The 18,453-nt window shown below is 36.5% G+C and overlaps 1 protein-coding gene across 11 annotated transcripts in view; it reads right to left on the bottom strand.

Annotated features, from left to right (window-relative positions):
• LOC105428023 (lachesin) overlaps positions 1-18,453 on the bottom strand; it is a 231,069-nt gene that overhangs the window by 22,485 nt on the left and 190,131 nt on the right. For 10 of the 11 annotated variants that reach the window (XM_089078774.1, XM_089078773.1, XM_089078777.1 and 7 more), the window contains one exon: positions 15,397-15,552. The exons of the other annotated variant lie outside the window; for it this stretch is intronic. In XM_089078774.1, coding sequence (XP_088934900.1) covers positions 15,397-15,552 — 156 coding nt within the window. The remainder of the gene's footprint in view (positions 1-15,396; positions 15,553-18,453) is intronic. 11 annotated transcript variants of the gene reach the window in all.

Raw genomic sequence — 18,453 nt, 5'->3', positions numbered from 1 at the left:
TATATATATATATATTTATTACGTACATAGAAAGAAGTGTATCATTTATGTTTAAATATATATGTACACAATTTTTTCTTTTTTTGTTTTTTTTTTTTTTTGATTTACGGATTAATGCGCATAGATGCGTATCCACCCATAGCTTGAAAAATGTAACTTGCGTTGTTAAAATGCGAAACAATGATCTTTTAACTCGATTTATATCTTCCCTGAAATTTCATTTTGTAAATTGGAGAAAATCTGACATGTAAAGCCGCGTTACGCCGCGGGCGCTTGCTTGTAACTTCTCGATGATACGCCCATCAATTAACATCGCATCCGAGCGACCTGGAAACTTGCCGGGCGACGCGGCACACCGCGGAAAAGCCACTCGTTGCTGTGCTGCTACACGAGTCATGTAACGGCCGAGGGCTCCTCGGCTCTATCATAAACAGAACCGTCTCGAGAACTTTCCGCACCCGGGGACCGTCTTTGTAAAGTAAGAACATTAGCATAGCATTCGCTACATTGCCGCTTACTGCATTAAACTGGAGAAAGAGCGCGAGAGAGAGAGAGAGAGAGAGAGAGAGAGAGAGAGGGGGGGGGAGGACAGGAATGCGTAGATACGCGAATGGCAACGAAACAGTCGGACCGAGACGCATTTATGCCAGGGGACTGGAAATTTAAACCCTCGGTTTTTCGAGACCGGCAATCTCGTGCACTTGAATAATTAATATACGAGTAATGCATTTCAATCGTCGAGTCTAAATCGATAAGGTTTTTATGTATTAGAGACGATCTTTCAATTTAAGGATATTAGATTGACAGCTTTAAGCCTTTATTATTATTAAAGTAAAACTAAAAGCAAAATATATTTATTTTAATTGCAATGATATGCAATCGATAAAAATGCTCTAAATATGTACGTAATAGATTCCAGAATTTTATATTGTGTGGTATTAGAAAACGAAAATAATAACCAAAAATTCCTAATTTAATAAAAAGATTCTACTTTAGTGAATGTCGAGCGTATATTTTAAAAATAAGAATTTTCACTCGTTCAGCAAATAACAAACAATTTGAATTGCTTGATGTATAAAATGGCGTCACTTTTCAAAATTATTTACGTAATATCCGTAATCAAATAATAACACAATCAAATATAGATTTATATTATTAAGTATGCCAATAATATATCGATATGATTGGTCAAAGCGTTGTTTGTTATACTCAATTAGGATATTATTTATAATGCCATTATTGCCGTCAGTAATAAGCTCAATAATGCGAAAACTTGAAATTGCACTTTTTTAAACCGATCGATCGACTACATTATACGTATAAAATACAATTTTTACACAATCAAATTGAGATTATACTTACTTTGTTTTTATCTCAGTCATTGTCGATCGCTTCTTGCGACGAAAGCAATGGCGCGCGTCGGTAATTACATCACTATAAACTGACACCGTGAACGAACGAACGTTTCCATTACACAAATGTAACTCGGTCAATCGGTGCCCATCGTTTACCGCACAGACACTATAGTTATCTCTGTTTGAGTCGCAAGATATATTGCCGGGGAAAAACCATCGCGTTTCCCGATCAGGAATGATTTTGCATTAACGGGATTGGAACGTTAATATTTCATGAAAGGCGGGCGGGATTCTGAAATTCTGCATAATTGAGAACCCAGCATCGTGCCGTAACTACGTTGTAGATCAGTTTGCGCGTGTCGTATACATGCATTCATATCGATCGAAAAATCGGCCGGCGCACCTCGATCAATGGCGAGCATTACGAGGTCGCCAAATTTCCCCACATTCTATTTTAGGTTCGCGATGCACTCGTGAATATACATTCGTATCGGAAAGCCACATTTTTGTCGCGTCAAAAATTCTGTCATTCTCTTTTCGCAAATCACACGTATACAAGATTATCCAGCTGTTTATTTTCACGGTATTTTAGGAAAAGCATATTGAATTACAAACGAATTATTAGAGAAAGCAAAGAGATTTTAATATAATTTTATATCATAATACTGTGAGAATATTTTGTATTCTACACGATTAAATATAGCTTCCAAACGTTTGGAAGAAATATCCTTAATATCATAATGTTTTTCGAAACATTATTAATAATGATGATATAATCACTTCTTTTATCTGCCGTTCGCAGGAAAAGTAATTGCAGCGCTTTTATCGCATCATAAATCAATCTGATACAATGAATATTAAATTACCTTTACGAGCAAATATAAAAAATGGCACATCCGATGTAATTTATTAAGAGTTTTATCACATATCCTGTATAATTACAAACATATCGTAAAACTAACATCAGCCATATGTACATTTTGTACGTATTGATATATAACGTTATAGGATTTTCCGATTGTTCTGCAGTTTTGAAAAAAATATCCCAATCGATATCAGTACCGAAAAAAAGATGTGTGATGCTGATACGGTTATTCATGGGTAGCGGTCGAACGAATGACATTTCATAACTTTCTCCCGAAGAAGCACAAATTCCCGGAGTTCAACAAATTTGATGAAATCAAATATTTTTTATGGCGCATTCAGTGCTATGCACGATGGAATATCTATAAAAACAAAGATAAGATATGTACTCAAAACGCGGCAATACGTGAAACGACGACGGTACGGAAACGAACGGAATATAAAGCAAATATAAAGCGCGTGATGAAAATAATATGTAGGATATAATGAAATTTCTAATTTTAATTTTCATAAGAGACATTTTTGGAATTTAATTTTTTTCTAATTTAAATCTCTCTCTCTCGTGGCTTATGTAGGCACCGTTCAACACAATGTGAACATACATTTCTCATGAACTATAGAGTACAAATTTTTTTCTTTTTTTTCTGTAAAATGTACTCTATGTGATATAAGTCTACGTCATTCCTGGCTTTATGAGCTTTTCAATCCAGCAGCTATACTGCAAACGTAATGCAAATCGGGGCCGCCGATAGCGATGGTGGGCATTTCTTTGACGAGATCGAAAGCGGTCGAGCGGAAGAAAAGAAAATGATCGGTTGGGTGAGAGCGAGAGAGAGAGAGAGAGAGAGAGAGAGAGAGAGAGAGAGAGAGAGAAAGAGAAAGAGAGGTATAATCCCGTATGGTTTTCTACTACATTTACCTTTCCGCGATCTCGTCCTCCTCCGAACTCCCATTGATTTTATTCCGAGCTTCCGTGTGCTTTTTCCTCATATTGACGTATTCGTAGAACAACCAGAACGTTTCACGGGAAAATTGCATGCGAGGCACGGCAGTCGAAATATCCAAAGAGTTCAGCTGTGACAGCGTGAGAGAGGTCGAAAGAGAAAGAGAAAGCGCGTGTGGTGTGTGTGTGTGTGTGTGTGTGTGTGTGTGTGTGTGTGTGTACATATGTGTATGTATGAAAGAGAAAAAAGGAAGGAGACGGAAAAAAGTGAGAGGGGATGATGAAGTCGTCGTTTATGCTTTATATCCTATGCATGAAAATTTCGGATCCCGAGAGTCGCTGATATTGCGTCGGGCGAAGGAAGGAAGATCCTCGGCTCTTGGCTGGTGTGCGAGCTTACATTCTTCATGGATACAGATAGCACCGGAACCCCGGAAACCGCGGTATACCCGCGGTATGCGGCTTACATCGTGTTAAGCTCGCGGAGGGAACGGGGGATTTGAGGGCGAGGGAAGAAGCCGAAGGTAACGCTTTACACGCGCGCGCCGGAATATGCAAAGTGTAGATGCGAAGGAGGGAGAGAAAAAAAAAGAAGAGACGACCACTAGACGAAGATGTATGTCTCGCAGACGGTTGCTCTTCGCGACACTCGGCGTATTGTGTGATTTGCGTACGAATCCGAACACCGCTTGAAGTATTGTCGAATGGAATGCAAGGGCCTTTATCATCATGGTAGAAAAATGGGACTCGATTACCTTAAGAATAATGTAAATTGACGTGATAAATTTTGCGTTTCTCTGAAGACACGAAAGATATATAGAAACCATTTCGCGGGATTTAGTTGCGTGGCCGACGTTCTACAATAAGTTTTACGTTCTAAATAAGATTGACGTTTTAAATAGATATGTAAAATGTAGGTCACTGCGGAATATTAGGGAATCACTTTTCGAGAGAAAATTTTCATCGATTTCGTTAAAACGTATTTTATTGACGTCAAACTCGGGCAATATTTTAAAATATTATCTAGATCTAAATCAATGAATCAGATGAATAATTAAACCGATATTTCATGTATTTTATTATGCATATTTCAAATTCATAGTTCTTTTCGACAGTGCGATCGTTTGTGTGTAAGTACGCGTGCACTCCGGGTGTGGAGGTTGCGGAAAACAAAAATAAAATCAGTGCCCTTAATATATTTCGAGGAAAATGCATTTAATATGTAATGTACAGTCGAAATGAATGACGGATGGAAATCCGTGCATTTCTGTTATAAAAGAGCAAATACATTAACACACATATGACTTTGTAATTTATTGCTTAGCGAGTGCAGCGCAAATATTCCTATTGTTCTCATTGTTTACCGAACAAATTGCTAAAATTTAGTTGCAATTTTAACAAAATTGGGACGTAATATTTAGCATAATATTTAGCATAATGGATCATAATATACTCGTAATGGGCAGCTTCGCTCGTTGCGATGACAAGCGAAAATTGACGCACGAAAACAGCTGGAACAAGAAATCCAAAGAACCTTTCGGACCATTTAGCTGCATTTACGCTTCGCCGCGGATAACGTTACCTACGTCATATTTCCCGGATCCCGTGCAAATAGGAATTCTGTTCGAACGCAATGGCCGAAACCATTACATAATGTAACGTTCGATCACGTGGCCGTTCACCGTCCACCGGCCGTTCGCGTTTCTGCACCTTACCAATGCTACCGTTTACGACGCATATGATGCGTACATACATAGGTACGCTTATTCACGATAACGCCATGTGAAATGGGGAGGGGGGGGAGGAGGGGGTTCTTTTCAAAGTGTTTGGGAGACCGCATTTGGCGCCGCGCCGGATATTACGTGCCGAGTCGACTGTGTGTGTTACATTGCAGATTTTCGCGTATTTTCAATCATCAGTTCTCGAAACGACGTGCAATCTCACATTCCGACCGACGGAAGTAGGCCGACGATAAAGCAGGATTTTAATTTACATATACGTGCGACGTCCATAAGATAAGCGCGTAGTATTGAGCGCGGCACATCATAAATATTATATTTCTTATCGGCTCGCTGATAAAAAGCGAAATCTTCTTTTATATGGATTTGGATTTGGATCATAACGAGCAAAGCGTGCATTGGCATGCACGCGGGTACGCACGCCTCGCGCGCAAACCGGACACGTGTAAGTCAGTCACATTACGAAAATTCATCCGCGGTATCTATGACTTAATGTCATCGTGCATGTTGCAGCGTTTTGGAAGCGACGAATGTTAGTACTATTCCTAATTACATTTCACGACATACGGCCTCTCACGTGTCGACACGAAAGGAACTCCATACGTTAGACAAATGACAAAAATAAACGTGCTGGAGCGAGATGGTAAAGGAGAGAGAGGTAGAGAGAAAGGGGGGGAGAGAGAGAGAGAGAGAGAGAGAAACAGGAAGAGAGGGAGATTTTTCCTTCTTTTTTTACTCTCTTATGTGTAATTGCACGCGAAGCGGCGCCGTAACACGTAGGACAAGAAGAAGAAGAGTAATGGAGCGTTTGTGTCGCCGTTTTTACAGGCTTGACTCGTACACATAGCCCGAAAACAAAAAGGACAGCGAGACGAAAAAACGAGGCGAACTGGCGCGCGTTGTAAAAGGTACGCCCGTATCGTGACGTCAACCTTAAGCTCCCTTACCGAATGCCGGCAGAGTGACACGAGGAAAAAAACGTTTTTGGTGCACGGACCGTGATATCGCGAGACTGTATTTCTGATTAAATCGCGTTACCGGCAAAGACAGAAATATTCGGATGCGCGGAACGGCACAAAAATGACGCGCCGATTTAGTCGAAGAACAAAAAAAAAAAAAGAAAATACATCACCTTGCTGTTGCCTTGCGAGCGTTCGCGCAACGTAAAAAATAATTCGGTAACGATAATCCGGTAAAATGCAAATTACAACTTCTGATTTATTACCATGCGGATTAATTAATCGCATTCAAAATTGAATACATGAATTTGCAACAAATTATATGTATATTCGCTATTAAACGTAAAATTTACCCTACAATTGTCACGTCTCTCACATAAAAGGGAATTGATTTGTATTAAATTATTACGACTATCAGAAATTTTGTAGCATTCAGCTTAGACCTGTTTACATTGATCTTTATAATCCGATTATAAATTTATATTCCACAAATAGAATTATGTATATGTGTATATATAATATATATAAAAATTAAACATCGAATTATCGTTTAATTCCAACCGTCCCAATTCAACTTAGAATTAACCGATTATAATTGTAATGCCGCTTTCTCGCGTACATACACAGCACACATACGGAACGTTTGAAGCATCTGAAAAATTTATTATATTATTCTTTTAGCAGTCGTATAAATATTCCAAACGATATGCACATATTGATATTATTTTCTAGCCTTCTTTATGCGTCGCCTGAGCGGATCGTCGATAAGCCTATCGACGATACCATGCAACAGGTGTATTCTTCTTCGTTTGCTGCGAAAGATGATACTGCAAAGGAAGTACAGCGGTAACATATTTTTGATAACGGAGGCTCAGACGCGCTTTGAACTGGTACCGCCGACAGATATTAAATATAAACACGTGGAGAAGATACCTGTAGTGATTTTGTCTAATGTTGCACACATAAAATGCATTTGGAAGTAAAAGGGGGCACTACTTTTGAGCGCGTTTATCTTTGTTTGGAGATGATATTTTTCTCAATCTATCCCTATTCCGTATTTTTTCACGTCAAACTTAAAGCCGTTGTACAATCTCGCGAAATTGCAATTCAATTTTCTGAAAATTAAATTGTTCGATAAGTAAAATGGATCGTGCCTTTTCGTAGTCTGTTTTCGTATCTCGCAGTGAAACAGCGGATATCTGTCTCTAGGCGATTCGGTAACTCTATCATGCAACAGGTATTGCATTCTTTTTCCTTCTCACTTAAATCGTGTTTGGCGAATCGAATAAACGCGCAACGATCAATGATTCATATTGCGAGTAAAACGTTCATGAAAAAAAAAAAAGACACAATGGTTTAGCTAACAAAAATTGTCGGAAACAAACATTCTGGCGTATATTAATTATGAGAATAAAAAAATAAACGTTCTACTGAATTATTTCGCGTTTGTTACAAAATCATTGAAATCATTGAAAATATTATTATTGATTACATACGCGCTATATGTGTGTGCGCGCGCTCGTGTCGCATAGCAGGTTTTAATTCTCGTATTAATGGAACTGAATGAAAAATGCCGGAAGTAATTCCGCAGCGTAGGACTTGAGCGCACCAGAAAATGCTTTAAATCGTGGTTAAATATTCCATTATCCATCCATCAGCGATCATTCTCATTCCGATCTGACGATTCGATAACAAATGCATTCACGCGTACCGTAAATACAGACGTCGAAGTTTTACGCTCTATAACTTGTATTTGTATGAAGTATTAGCGTGCACGCGTTGTTGATCGATATATATGCGCATAATTTAGCTGTCGAACGGCGCGGCAGATTTTATGGTCCGCGTAAAGTTCCACGATGGAAGGTAAAAAGCGTTCCATCCAATTTTTTAGCACGATCGAAGCGACTTACGCATTTGCCATAACAAAGGATGTAATGGCGCATATTTACGACACTTGATAGAAATCCATCGAATTCTTTTGGGTTCTACGTAAAAAGAATTATCGCGTGTGTTTACGTGTTACACGTTATATAGCTTCGACATTAATTAAATAAAGCTACGATAATTTTAAAAGTATTTATGCTTAAAGATGTTATATATTAAATCTATCTGCGATTATGATTTTTAATTTCAAAATGGATTTAATTATTTTTCTATATATATATATATATATTTATTATGTTACATCACTTCACTTTGAAAAATAAGATTTGCTCTCGTTGCTTGATTTAATAGGCTTTAGGCTGAGGCTTGACGATTAGCTACATGGAAGGGTGGAGTTTAGAAACAAAGTTGAGTCCTTTGGGGTAGCAAAGGATTTCCCAGGACTTTGGTCGTTTCATGGTATCAGCTTCGTTGATCGAGGACTGTTTAAACTCTCAACTCCGCACCTTGTCTTTATGATCAGCTTTCTAGACGTGAGAATGTCAAAACTTAATAAAACCATGCCATTATTCGCAATATAAATCATCTGAGAAGAGTTAAGAATTTTTTTTTCGCTATTCTTAGTTTTTAAAGATTGACTCAGTAAATATATTTATTTGCGTTTTTATTATATATATTATCTTTCAGTTTTTAAGATTTATTACTACGTGCATTCGTTAGTTAAATTTTTTTCTGCGCAAATACAAGCGTACAAAAAAAAATAATCAAAAATAGAAAAAGGAGAAGAATGCATAATTAATTTCACGGCAAGTTATGTAATAAAACGGATTATTATCGTATAATATAACGGCTTGATTAACGGACGTTATTAAGTAGCGTCCTGTTGGCACACATTTGCAAAACAGTAATGGCAACGCGTTACGGATAATTAAATTTCGCAAAAACATAGCCGCGAGGTATCTCTCCATTTCTCGATTTTGCGCATCAAGTCGGTATACACATCGTTTCGACCCGGTGCTTTCCTTTAAAATTACACAGGAGATAAAGAAAGTGATAATTAGAAAATTTAATGGAATATATTATGTTATCGAAAAATACAATCTCAATGTCCTTTTCTACGCTGAGTTGATCATTACTTATTGTTTGTTAAGCAACAATATCATTAATATCGAATAACGAGAAATGGAAATTTACTTGCACACTTTTGGAATATATAATATGTACCTATACCTCTTTTTACATTTAATGTGTTATTTGAAAACAAAGATTGGATCAAATATATCTGATCAAATACATCAAACTGTAAGAGATCATTGAGATTGTCAATGTGTAACAATGAATAATAATTTTTAATGAAATTTTTGCAGAAGAATTTAAAGGTTCATTAGGGGTGTTATTTGATCAAAATATAATTTTAGAGCAAATATATATATATATAAACCGTGCGCAGACCTCGTTTTAAAGGCTATTCATGCAAACGGCGGGTATTCCGGAATTCCTCGGAATCGGGGGAAACAATGCGGGACTGCTATTAACAGCAGCATAAACTGCTCGTCAAACGACGTTATCGAGGAAACTACAGGCAGGAATTGAAACGAAATTGCATTCGCAAGGAACGCGAGAAAAACATACGCCGGGCATGCATTCGCAGTGTCCTTAACGGCGGGCTGTTTCTAAATTGCAAGAATACAGAAGTTATTAGATACAAAGCGCAATATAAAATTATGAAACTTTTAAGAATGTACACGAAGGATAATTAAATTCCATTTGCCTCTCGCAGTTGAACACACGATCGTCGTTTATCGGCGTATGAGAGCGGAATCGTACGGGAAATTCTTGCAGGAAAACAGAATTTCAAGATGCAAACATGAAGAAACGATTTTATTCGTCGTTCACGCGAATACATTCCCGAGAAATAATATTTTCGCAGTTATTTCTCTGCGTATGCGCACATAGTACCGACGTCGACAATATGCGCGCGTGCTTCGTGAATCATTTAAACAAAAGCCATTTAAATAAAATGGTTCCATTGCGAGTCTGTCTTCGGAGAAGCTTTTATCTTTCCTTTCGTTCAGTTCCTGTGCGACTTTGTTTCACACAGTAAAAGCTCATGACACGCATTACACATTACATTTAGTTCCGTTTTATATTTAGCCAGACTTGACGTTGTTAAATCGTCCAATCTGCAAGACGTTATTTAGAGACTTCCGGTATGAAACTGCTTAATTAAAGTCTTCCTTAAAGGATGCTTTGCGTGTACACGGGAGTCTTGGATTAAAATATAATTGATGCCGTGCAATGGTCGATCATTCATTTAAAAATTTTCTATTTATATAATAAAAAAATCCCATGTAATCTTGCTATTTTACTAATTATATTTTTTTTAAATTTATAATTAATTAATCAGATTCATAATCGAGGTATTTCGTCTCAGGCAATATTAATAATATCAATTATTAAATTGTTTTGCAAAACGAAAATAAATAAATATTATAAATTATAAATCTTTTTTATTTTTGTTTTTAGATTATATATTAAAATGATTATTATTTGAAAAAGGGAAAATTGTAATTTGGAAAAAGAATATTATGTAATTTCAAAATAAATTTTGCCATTTTTTAAATTTAATTTAAATTTAATTTAATTTAATTTGTTGCCCGTCGGTTATATAAATTTAAAATAGTATATTTAAAATTATTGGCTACAGCTATAGCAGGTTACGTAGGTAAAACCGAAAGCAAAATGTCACGAAACACATTCACCTCACAGTTGCAGATTTCTCGAAACTTATTATCGTTTTTAATAACACGTTCACTTCATATCCGACATGTGTTGTTAATTTTTTGAAATTTTAATAATCTTAATTTGAAATCTTGGACAATTACAATTTTACATTGTTGAGCTACATTAACTCAATTGAAAAGATGCTAATATTATGTTAAAATTCATCATCAAGAAAGATATAATATTTTTATAGAAATTGCGAACTTGAATCGTGCAAAATAATATATTTATTATTTGATAAAGTTTGCTTAATTAGCAATTATTTATGATATAAAATTTTAAGAAGACAAAGAAAATGTTTTCAGACTGATAAAAATTATTTCTAAAAAAAAAAACCTCTTGATAGCCGAAGAGTAAGTGAAGCTAAATTTTTTTTCCTAGTATCCATGCAGCAGATTGTTTCAGGTTGACGCACTCATGCGTCTCTTGTGTGTTCGAGCACACAGCTAAGCTAAAAGCACGACTACTGGCAGGTGGCTACGCCCGGTAGTATCTAGTACCTGAGGATAATGCGGGGGAGGCATGCTTAATATTAACAGGATGCTATAGAGACCGCGCGTGTTGTTCCTACGTAATTTCCTCCTAAACGTACTAAGGGATGCCCATGCATATTTCAGAACAGCAGATACGAGAGCACGAATGCGTATCCTTGTGCAAGCGCTTTGTACACAGGGTGCCCAAGTTCTGCCGTATTTTCTGCCACTTAGGAATCCTTTTCCCAATTTGGAGTTCTGAATTTCTTAAAATGTACATACACCGCGATACTTCTCGACCTACGAGACCTACAGACCTATCGGAGAATTATAAAGAATTTTCCGGAAACTTATTTGTAACTGCGTTGTCTTATTTATTATCATGTATCTACAAACAAATTCTAAAGTTGGAAATTTATGTAAGTCACAGATATATTTAATCGAATCTTTGTTAAAGAAATATGGAATGGTCTAAATTGATCCAAGATCAATTACGAAAAGAAAATGCGAAATAATCTCGGCACACCCGATATCGTGCCACACGTATATGTGTGATATTGTGCCATCGTTAGACGACGTCGATATCGCGAGTAGACGCTTTGCTAATCACTACGAACCGTCTGATACCGGCATTTATTCAGGCCGGAATCAGAATTTCATGTTCTATGTATATAGACCTGGTGTATTTGCATGTCTCTTGTCGCAAACATAGTTATTTTGTCTGTGATGCATGTTTACAATTGATATCGTCATGGCAATTAATTATTAGGATCCTTGAGCATATGAGATGAGAGATAATTTTGCAGTTTTGATTTAAATAAAGAATTACATAACGCGCACAAATAGTTACGTCAAAATAAAATATTCTAAAAAATTCGCAATTCTAAATAAAAATACAGTAATAAAGCAGAAATATACAAAACGTTTGTACTATGCAATATTACGTAAAATTTATTTAAAACCACGTATATATATATATATATATATATATATATATATATGCATGTTTCATATAATTTTATATAATTGCCATCATAGATATGAATAAAATTTTCGATAGAATTTAATTATTATGGTACCTTTACCCTGAATTTTGAAATACTAAAATACAGCATTATTATATGTATTACATTATATCCCTCTGTGAGAGCACTTTACTGTAATGCATATAAATTCACGTTAATTCCTATGCGAATAAAATCAGATATTAATTAATTGAGCGCCACAAATTAGTATTAAATTAGTATTAAAAACTGACCCGTCCAAATTATATTATTAATAAACGAGCCGCAAGACGCAACGAGTCTGCCGGTGGAATCAGTCAGGGTGGAATACGGATTTTGCAAAACTGTACGATAGTACAGGGTGGAATAATACTCCCTCTCGTACGCCACGACGAAGCACGCCGCAGTTGCAGCTGCAGCCGGTCGTAAGGAAACTGGCGCACGTGTTCCGTGGTGTTTCTGGCGTGGACTTATTTCACTATTTTATTAGATTAAATATTCACGAGAGACGCTAGAGCGTGATAGCAACAACGGCGAAGCCGTAGAAAAACGCAGTGAAATACGGCGCGGGCCTCCGAGGGCGCGGCGCTATCGTGTAAGAAATACAGGTCATTGTTGCATCTTTAATGCGTTGTACAAAAGCGGCGCATGAATAAGTTGGACTTCGTCGCTTCAACGTGAAACCACAGCAACGTGACGTTTTTATTGTCGCATTTCTCTTCCGAATGCATCACGTGCATCGACGAGTTGCTCCTTGACTATGAGATTTCTTATTTATGATTGTAAGATAAAAATTTTGATATCCTGTTTTTTCGCCTTATCACTGCGAAAATATTTCATTTATATTTCTTTGTAAAATACAGACAGTATCATAATTTTTTTTTACTTTTATTATTTGTGTATTTCTCTTTTATATTCAGTGCCGTGTCGCTTTCATTAGCATTAAAAAATCTACAAAGTAAATGTAACAAATAATATAGCAACAAATAACATTATTATGTATAAAATAAAATAAAAAATATTGATGCATAAATAAAATATTATTAAAGATTCAAATCTCTGTTCGAGAAAGACTGATTTTCATGTTGACTCCGTATTCTCGATGTGAATGCGGATAATCGACTGTTTGACTTACACTTGATTTTTTCAAACTTTTCTACGGTTTATCATCTTGGGTTAAAGTTTGTCCATTTCGAAGTAGAGCGTACCTACGTATTCTCCGGCTAGCAGAGAGTTATGTTAGCCAATCACTCTAACATGTTCGAATGAACGTGCCTTGCGACTTTCATGTAAAGTACGAGCTTTCCCGTAGGATTGAACTGTGCTGTTCGTACTGTTCGCTTCGCGAACTTCTTCTTATGCGAGACCGATTTTCGGTGCTTTCATGCAAAGCAACAATGATTTTAAAATAAATTATACCATAAATTATAGCGTGATATAACAACATTTTCAACATGACAGGTAACAAAACAACCAATTAAAAAACTGTCAGTTCCCGTATAAAAAAATAAAATTATTTTCTTACCGTACCGAATCCATTCATTAGCTCTATCGCGTAACGGAAGTGTTAATTAAAAAAATAAAAATTACGTATCACGCAGATCACCACGAGCTTGATAGCTTAGTAATCTTAGAAAAATTATGACACAGTTACGTCGAGATTTTTGTGATTTAGCGTTCACAGCCTTGTCTTAATGAAGTAAAATATTACACCGCTAACAACCCCTAATGAATGAAAACGAATGGTGGACATACATGCAATGCTTCATAGTTGACACGCATTTGCCATATAATAATACCCTACAGATTTTGTTATGGATGGTGCATGTACGTGGCCGTTCGTATCGCAATAACAAAGTAACAAATGTTTCAATGAAAATTGACGTTCGTTACTTGGCTTAATATTTCTCCACCACGCGACAACACGTACCGCGCAGTGAACGTACTGCATTGCGCGAAGTTATTTTTTTTCTCACGAAATTAACCTGACGCAATTTATTCGAAAGCACAATTAATCTTACCGAATCTAACGCAAACAATCCGCCGTGATTTTGTTATGAAATGCAAATTCGACTCGGTCTACGAAATCTCCAATTTACTCAAAGAGTTATGTAAAACAAAGGGAACGAAAAAGGGATTGTTTACTTTGCATTTTAAAAGCATTTTTAAAAGCTATATTCGTCGAAAATAATATTCCGATAATTCTTATTGGCGTATTTTGATATACGAAAATTTTTTTTTTAACAATTTTACTTGATGGTAGGAATCTAATCATCTTTAACAAGAAAGAATAATACAAAACAGAAAATAAAATTGGTCAAATAAGCGAATTATACGAAGCAAATGTGCCGCTTTATTTAGTACTAGTTAGCATAATCATAATAATCTACATTAGTCATTAAGGAGTAAACATCTTATTACGAGTTCCGTCCTGGCACACTACGCTTCCGGCCTGAATTTAATGGCGGTGGAACGAAATGGCTTTTCAGGCCATTTCGCTAAAGCTCGTTATCTCGTTAACGATCGGAGCGCCTATTCGTCTATTTCGAGCTTTGTCACGACTGCATCTTATCACGACACCGAGAGAGACGGAATAAGATATATAACGATAATTACTTCGTAGATCTTAAATTCCTTAGATTAAAAAGTAGATTTTATATAAAGCTTAAACTATCGCAAGTTCATTTTTATATCTGTGAAATTCCTCAATTTTTACATAAAAATTTTTCTGTTTTGTATTAAATATCATTGTAATTTATGCGACAAATTCGGGCTAGGCTATTGCTCGCGCGGATCCAGTTTGATAAATTTATTTTTAAAATATTTCTCTGTATATGGAAACATCCTATATCTCTCCAGTGTACATAAAGTGCAGTCAATACTGTCGGACAGAGACATATCTCTTTCTCAGCTCTCCGAATATGGCGAACATGCATATATGAAATAACCGCATCCTAAAAAAAGGGGGGGGACAAAGATATATCTCCATCTCGTATTTAGTAGATATACTTTTAAGAAAGACAGATATATTTCTGTCGCAGCTACGAATTTCTCTCAGTTCATGTTTATAATATATTAATATTACAATCATTCTCGTTATTTTCGACATTGATAAATTCGGTGCGCCGCTCTACCGGGATGATTTATCTCGGAACACACAGTGCGATTTATGATTTTCGCGACGGCCTGCATATCCGGGTGCATGGTGCAGAATAGCGCATGATATCGCTTATATGTTATTTCAGAAACCAGATTGGTGCCGCGGAAGCAGGAATGGGCGAGGTCGAATGATGCGGGGACGCGAACGAAAGAGGCGAGGAGGGCAGAGCCGCGATAACTAGAGAAGAAACGGGAAAGCAGGGAGGGCCTGGTGAGAGAATGCAAGCCTCACCTGTACTTTCGCCACCACGTAGCTTCTGCTCGGGCCTCTCGACCCTCTCCTCACTCGGTTGAGGTGGCCTCTCTGTCCTTTTCGGATAGTAGGGGTTGTACGACGAGGGCCACACGGTGGTCAGCCTTTTTGCTGGCGGTGGCGTGCTCGGTCGTCCTGAAAATAGATTAGGACCTTTCTCATCTAACCCAGGCACTCTCCTGTTTGCTTCCTTTTTTTTGTTTTTACACCCGTCAATAATCCAGTTTGGAGTACCTCCTCTTTTTCTCTTTTTCCCACGTTCCGTTCCTGCATTTGATTTTATCGCAGACGTAAAATATATTGCGCGCTATTCTACACCATACAAGGACGCAGCAATGAAGTTATAAGTATAAAGTGTTGATGAAAATTTAGTTTAATTTATGTAATAATGCGACTTAACTATATATTGCAGCGCATGATAATCAAAGTTGAGTCAGCTTCACAAACTTTAGAACAAATTAATTTTATAAAACTTTTTTTGTATCTAAAATGATATTTGTATTTTTAAATATTTTCTACGTTTTCAAATATATTACGTCATTAAAATAAAAATTATATAGTGTCAAATGATAAAAATTTTGAAAATATAAGAATTGAAATAGCTAAATTATAATACAGTTTGCAATTACATTAATATCTAAAATTAAAATTTTATTTTCAAATTTTAATTTCTTCATATTCTGGCACAGAATTATATTTATCGTAAGATTAAGGAATAAAAATATTGAGAACTACTTTTCTTTCTACTTATGATCTTAATTTTCTTCTTGCTACATGATAGTTACGTTCCTGGCTATTTCATCGTCTCTAACAAGCGAAATTTAATTTATAACAGATACGACAGAAAACATATGCGCAAGAGCGCGTGGCGGGCGCAAGCTTGATGAATTCTACGAGCTTCTTTGAAAACGAGCCAAGTTCAACTTGTTGCATTCGATGTCGACGGATGTTCCATTGAACAAAATGCCTTCTCACGAGAAAATCTCGCGGCAAAAAAAGAGATCGTTGAAAGTGTCTGCAATCCTCTACAAAGTGTCTACTTTGAGTTTTAATCGACTACCATTTAACGTTTAATTTCACTTAAATTAAATACAATTGTTATGATTTTTAAAAGCAATCCAATTTTTTACAATAAATCAACTCTTTTCGCTCTTAATGTTAATGGTTATGATAATCATCTCTTTAAACTATTATTTTCTAAGTATTTCTTTATGAAGATAGAAAAAACAACCGTCTCGTTTCCTTTACATTAAAAAAGTAAAATCTTTTGAAATTGTGATGCAGTGACAAATATAATACTAATATTTTCGCTTACTTAAATTAATTTTGTTAGAAATCATAATTACTTACTTGATAAACATCAAATAATTATAAAAAGATTATATTGCGAATAAGATTAGGAGAGAAGGCTGCACATTTATTTTAGTTATAATTACTCTGCTAATAACTTTCTTGGTAACATGATCACATGTTTAACAAACGCTCCCTCCCATAAGACAATGTGCCTGCCATGTCTAATTCGATTATATCGTTAATAATATAAGATTATATACTCCGCGCGCCAGCGTCTTATCTTTGTAAATATGAAAGTGCATCCCGAGAGAGTCGCGTCCTTCGCTGGTGGTAGATTGAAACTTTACTTACACGATAATTCTATACAATGCGTATCAAGCTGGGGTGTAATTCAACTTGATATTCGCCACGGGGCCTGTATACTTCTATTGCGCGCGGAGACCTCGTTCTTCGCGACCTGGTAGAATGCTTTGACGCTTATTTCGTTCCTCATAATCGTGAAGATTATTCAAACTACCATCGTTCGCGGTCCCGCGTGTGTCGTTCGTCGACACGATCTCGAAAACTATGAAGAAGCCGCGAAGTAATTTGAAGTATATGAATTATGCCGACTTCTCACGTTTTCCGTCTGTATTTGAAAGACGAAAAGTATTCGTTCTATTTTTAAAGAAAGTTTTCAAATTGTTACAAAAATCACCAATTTCATCTATTTATTTGAGACTATAATATACATTGATGAATAAAAACTGTCTAGTAAAGTGATAATAATAGTAAAGTGTTCTCAGTATATTTGTCTTTCATTCGAGATTGGACCACAGTTTTAGCAAGGCGCTAAATGAACCGAAATTAAAAAAAAAAAAAAAACATTTCAGAGCGTGTCTGAAAAATTTTAATAGATACACTAAGAAACTATTTAAGCACTCGGCGTGTCTCTTAATTAATTCCCTTGAGCGAACAATCTGGCTTTCCTCGAGTCGCTTTCACTCGACTGAATTCTGCATTCTACTGTGGTTAGGCTGATAATGTGCCTTCCATGTGTATCCCTATCTCTTCTTCATCTTCCCCAGTAGTTCTCTCTCTCCCCCCTCTCTCTCTCTCTCTCTCTCTCTCTCTCTCTCTCTCTCTTTCTTTCTTCGTTAAACCCTATAGTCCTCCTGGTTTGCAAACAAGCGACCCTTTAACCCAGCCTCTAACTTGGGCACTAAAAAGTTTTCGAATAAAAGTTTAAATACGCCCTGGACAAACTTTGCCTCGCAGCTTCTTCGCGACCCCTAACAATATGGTAACTTCTGGGTCACCTGTCACGAAAACACGTGAGCGCATATTTATATTTACGTACGTATCGCCGTGCAATGCCTGCGAAGGGGTACACCCATTAACATTCTCTTTTCTGCCGGCAAGCAATCACAACGGGGCTCGTATTTCATCTGACTTAGCCTCCTTTTATTGCCCTTTTGTGCGTCGGGGGTTTGTTTAGGAAGTTTCGAAATAACTTGTTGAAAATTTAAGAGTCTCGCGCGGCACCTCCTCCAAAGTGCCGCGGCAAGCGGCACGAAGAATTTGTTTCGCGAAGACAGAAAATAGGCGAGAGAAAGGAGGATGGGCGAGAGAGAGACACGGGAACAAATTCGCGAGCGTAGTTGAAAAAAGAAAGTAAAATGATGAGATGGCATTATTAATAGTTTTGATTCTCGATTTATCAAAGTTGCACTTTCCCCTACACATTTTCGAGAAACAATGAGA

This window comes from Pogonomyrmex barbatus, unplaced genomic scaffold (assembly GCF_055798465.1).
Source record: "Pogonomyrmex barbatus isolate J1 unplaced genomic scaffold, ASM5579846v1 scaffold3, whole genome shotgun sequence".
Classification (NCBI taxonomy): Eukaryota; Metazoa; Arthropoda; class Insecta; order Hymenoptera; family Formicidae; genus Pogonomyrmex; species Pogonomyrmex barbatus.
This window is presented reverse-complemented; position numbering and strand designations above follow the sequence as displayed.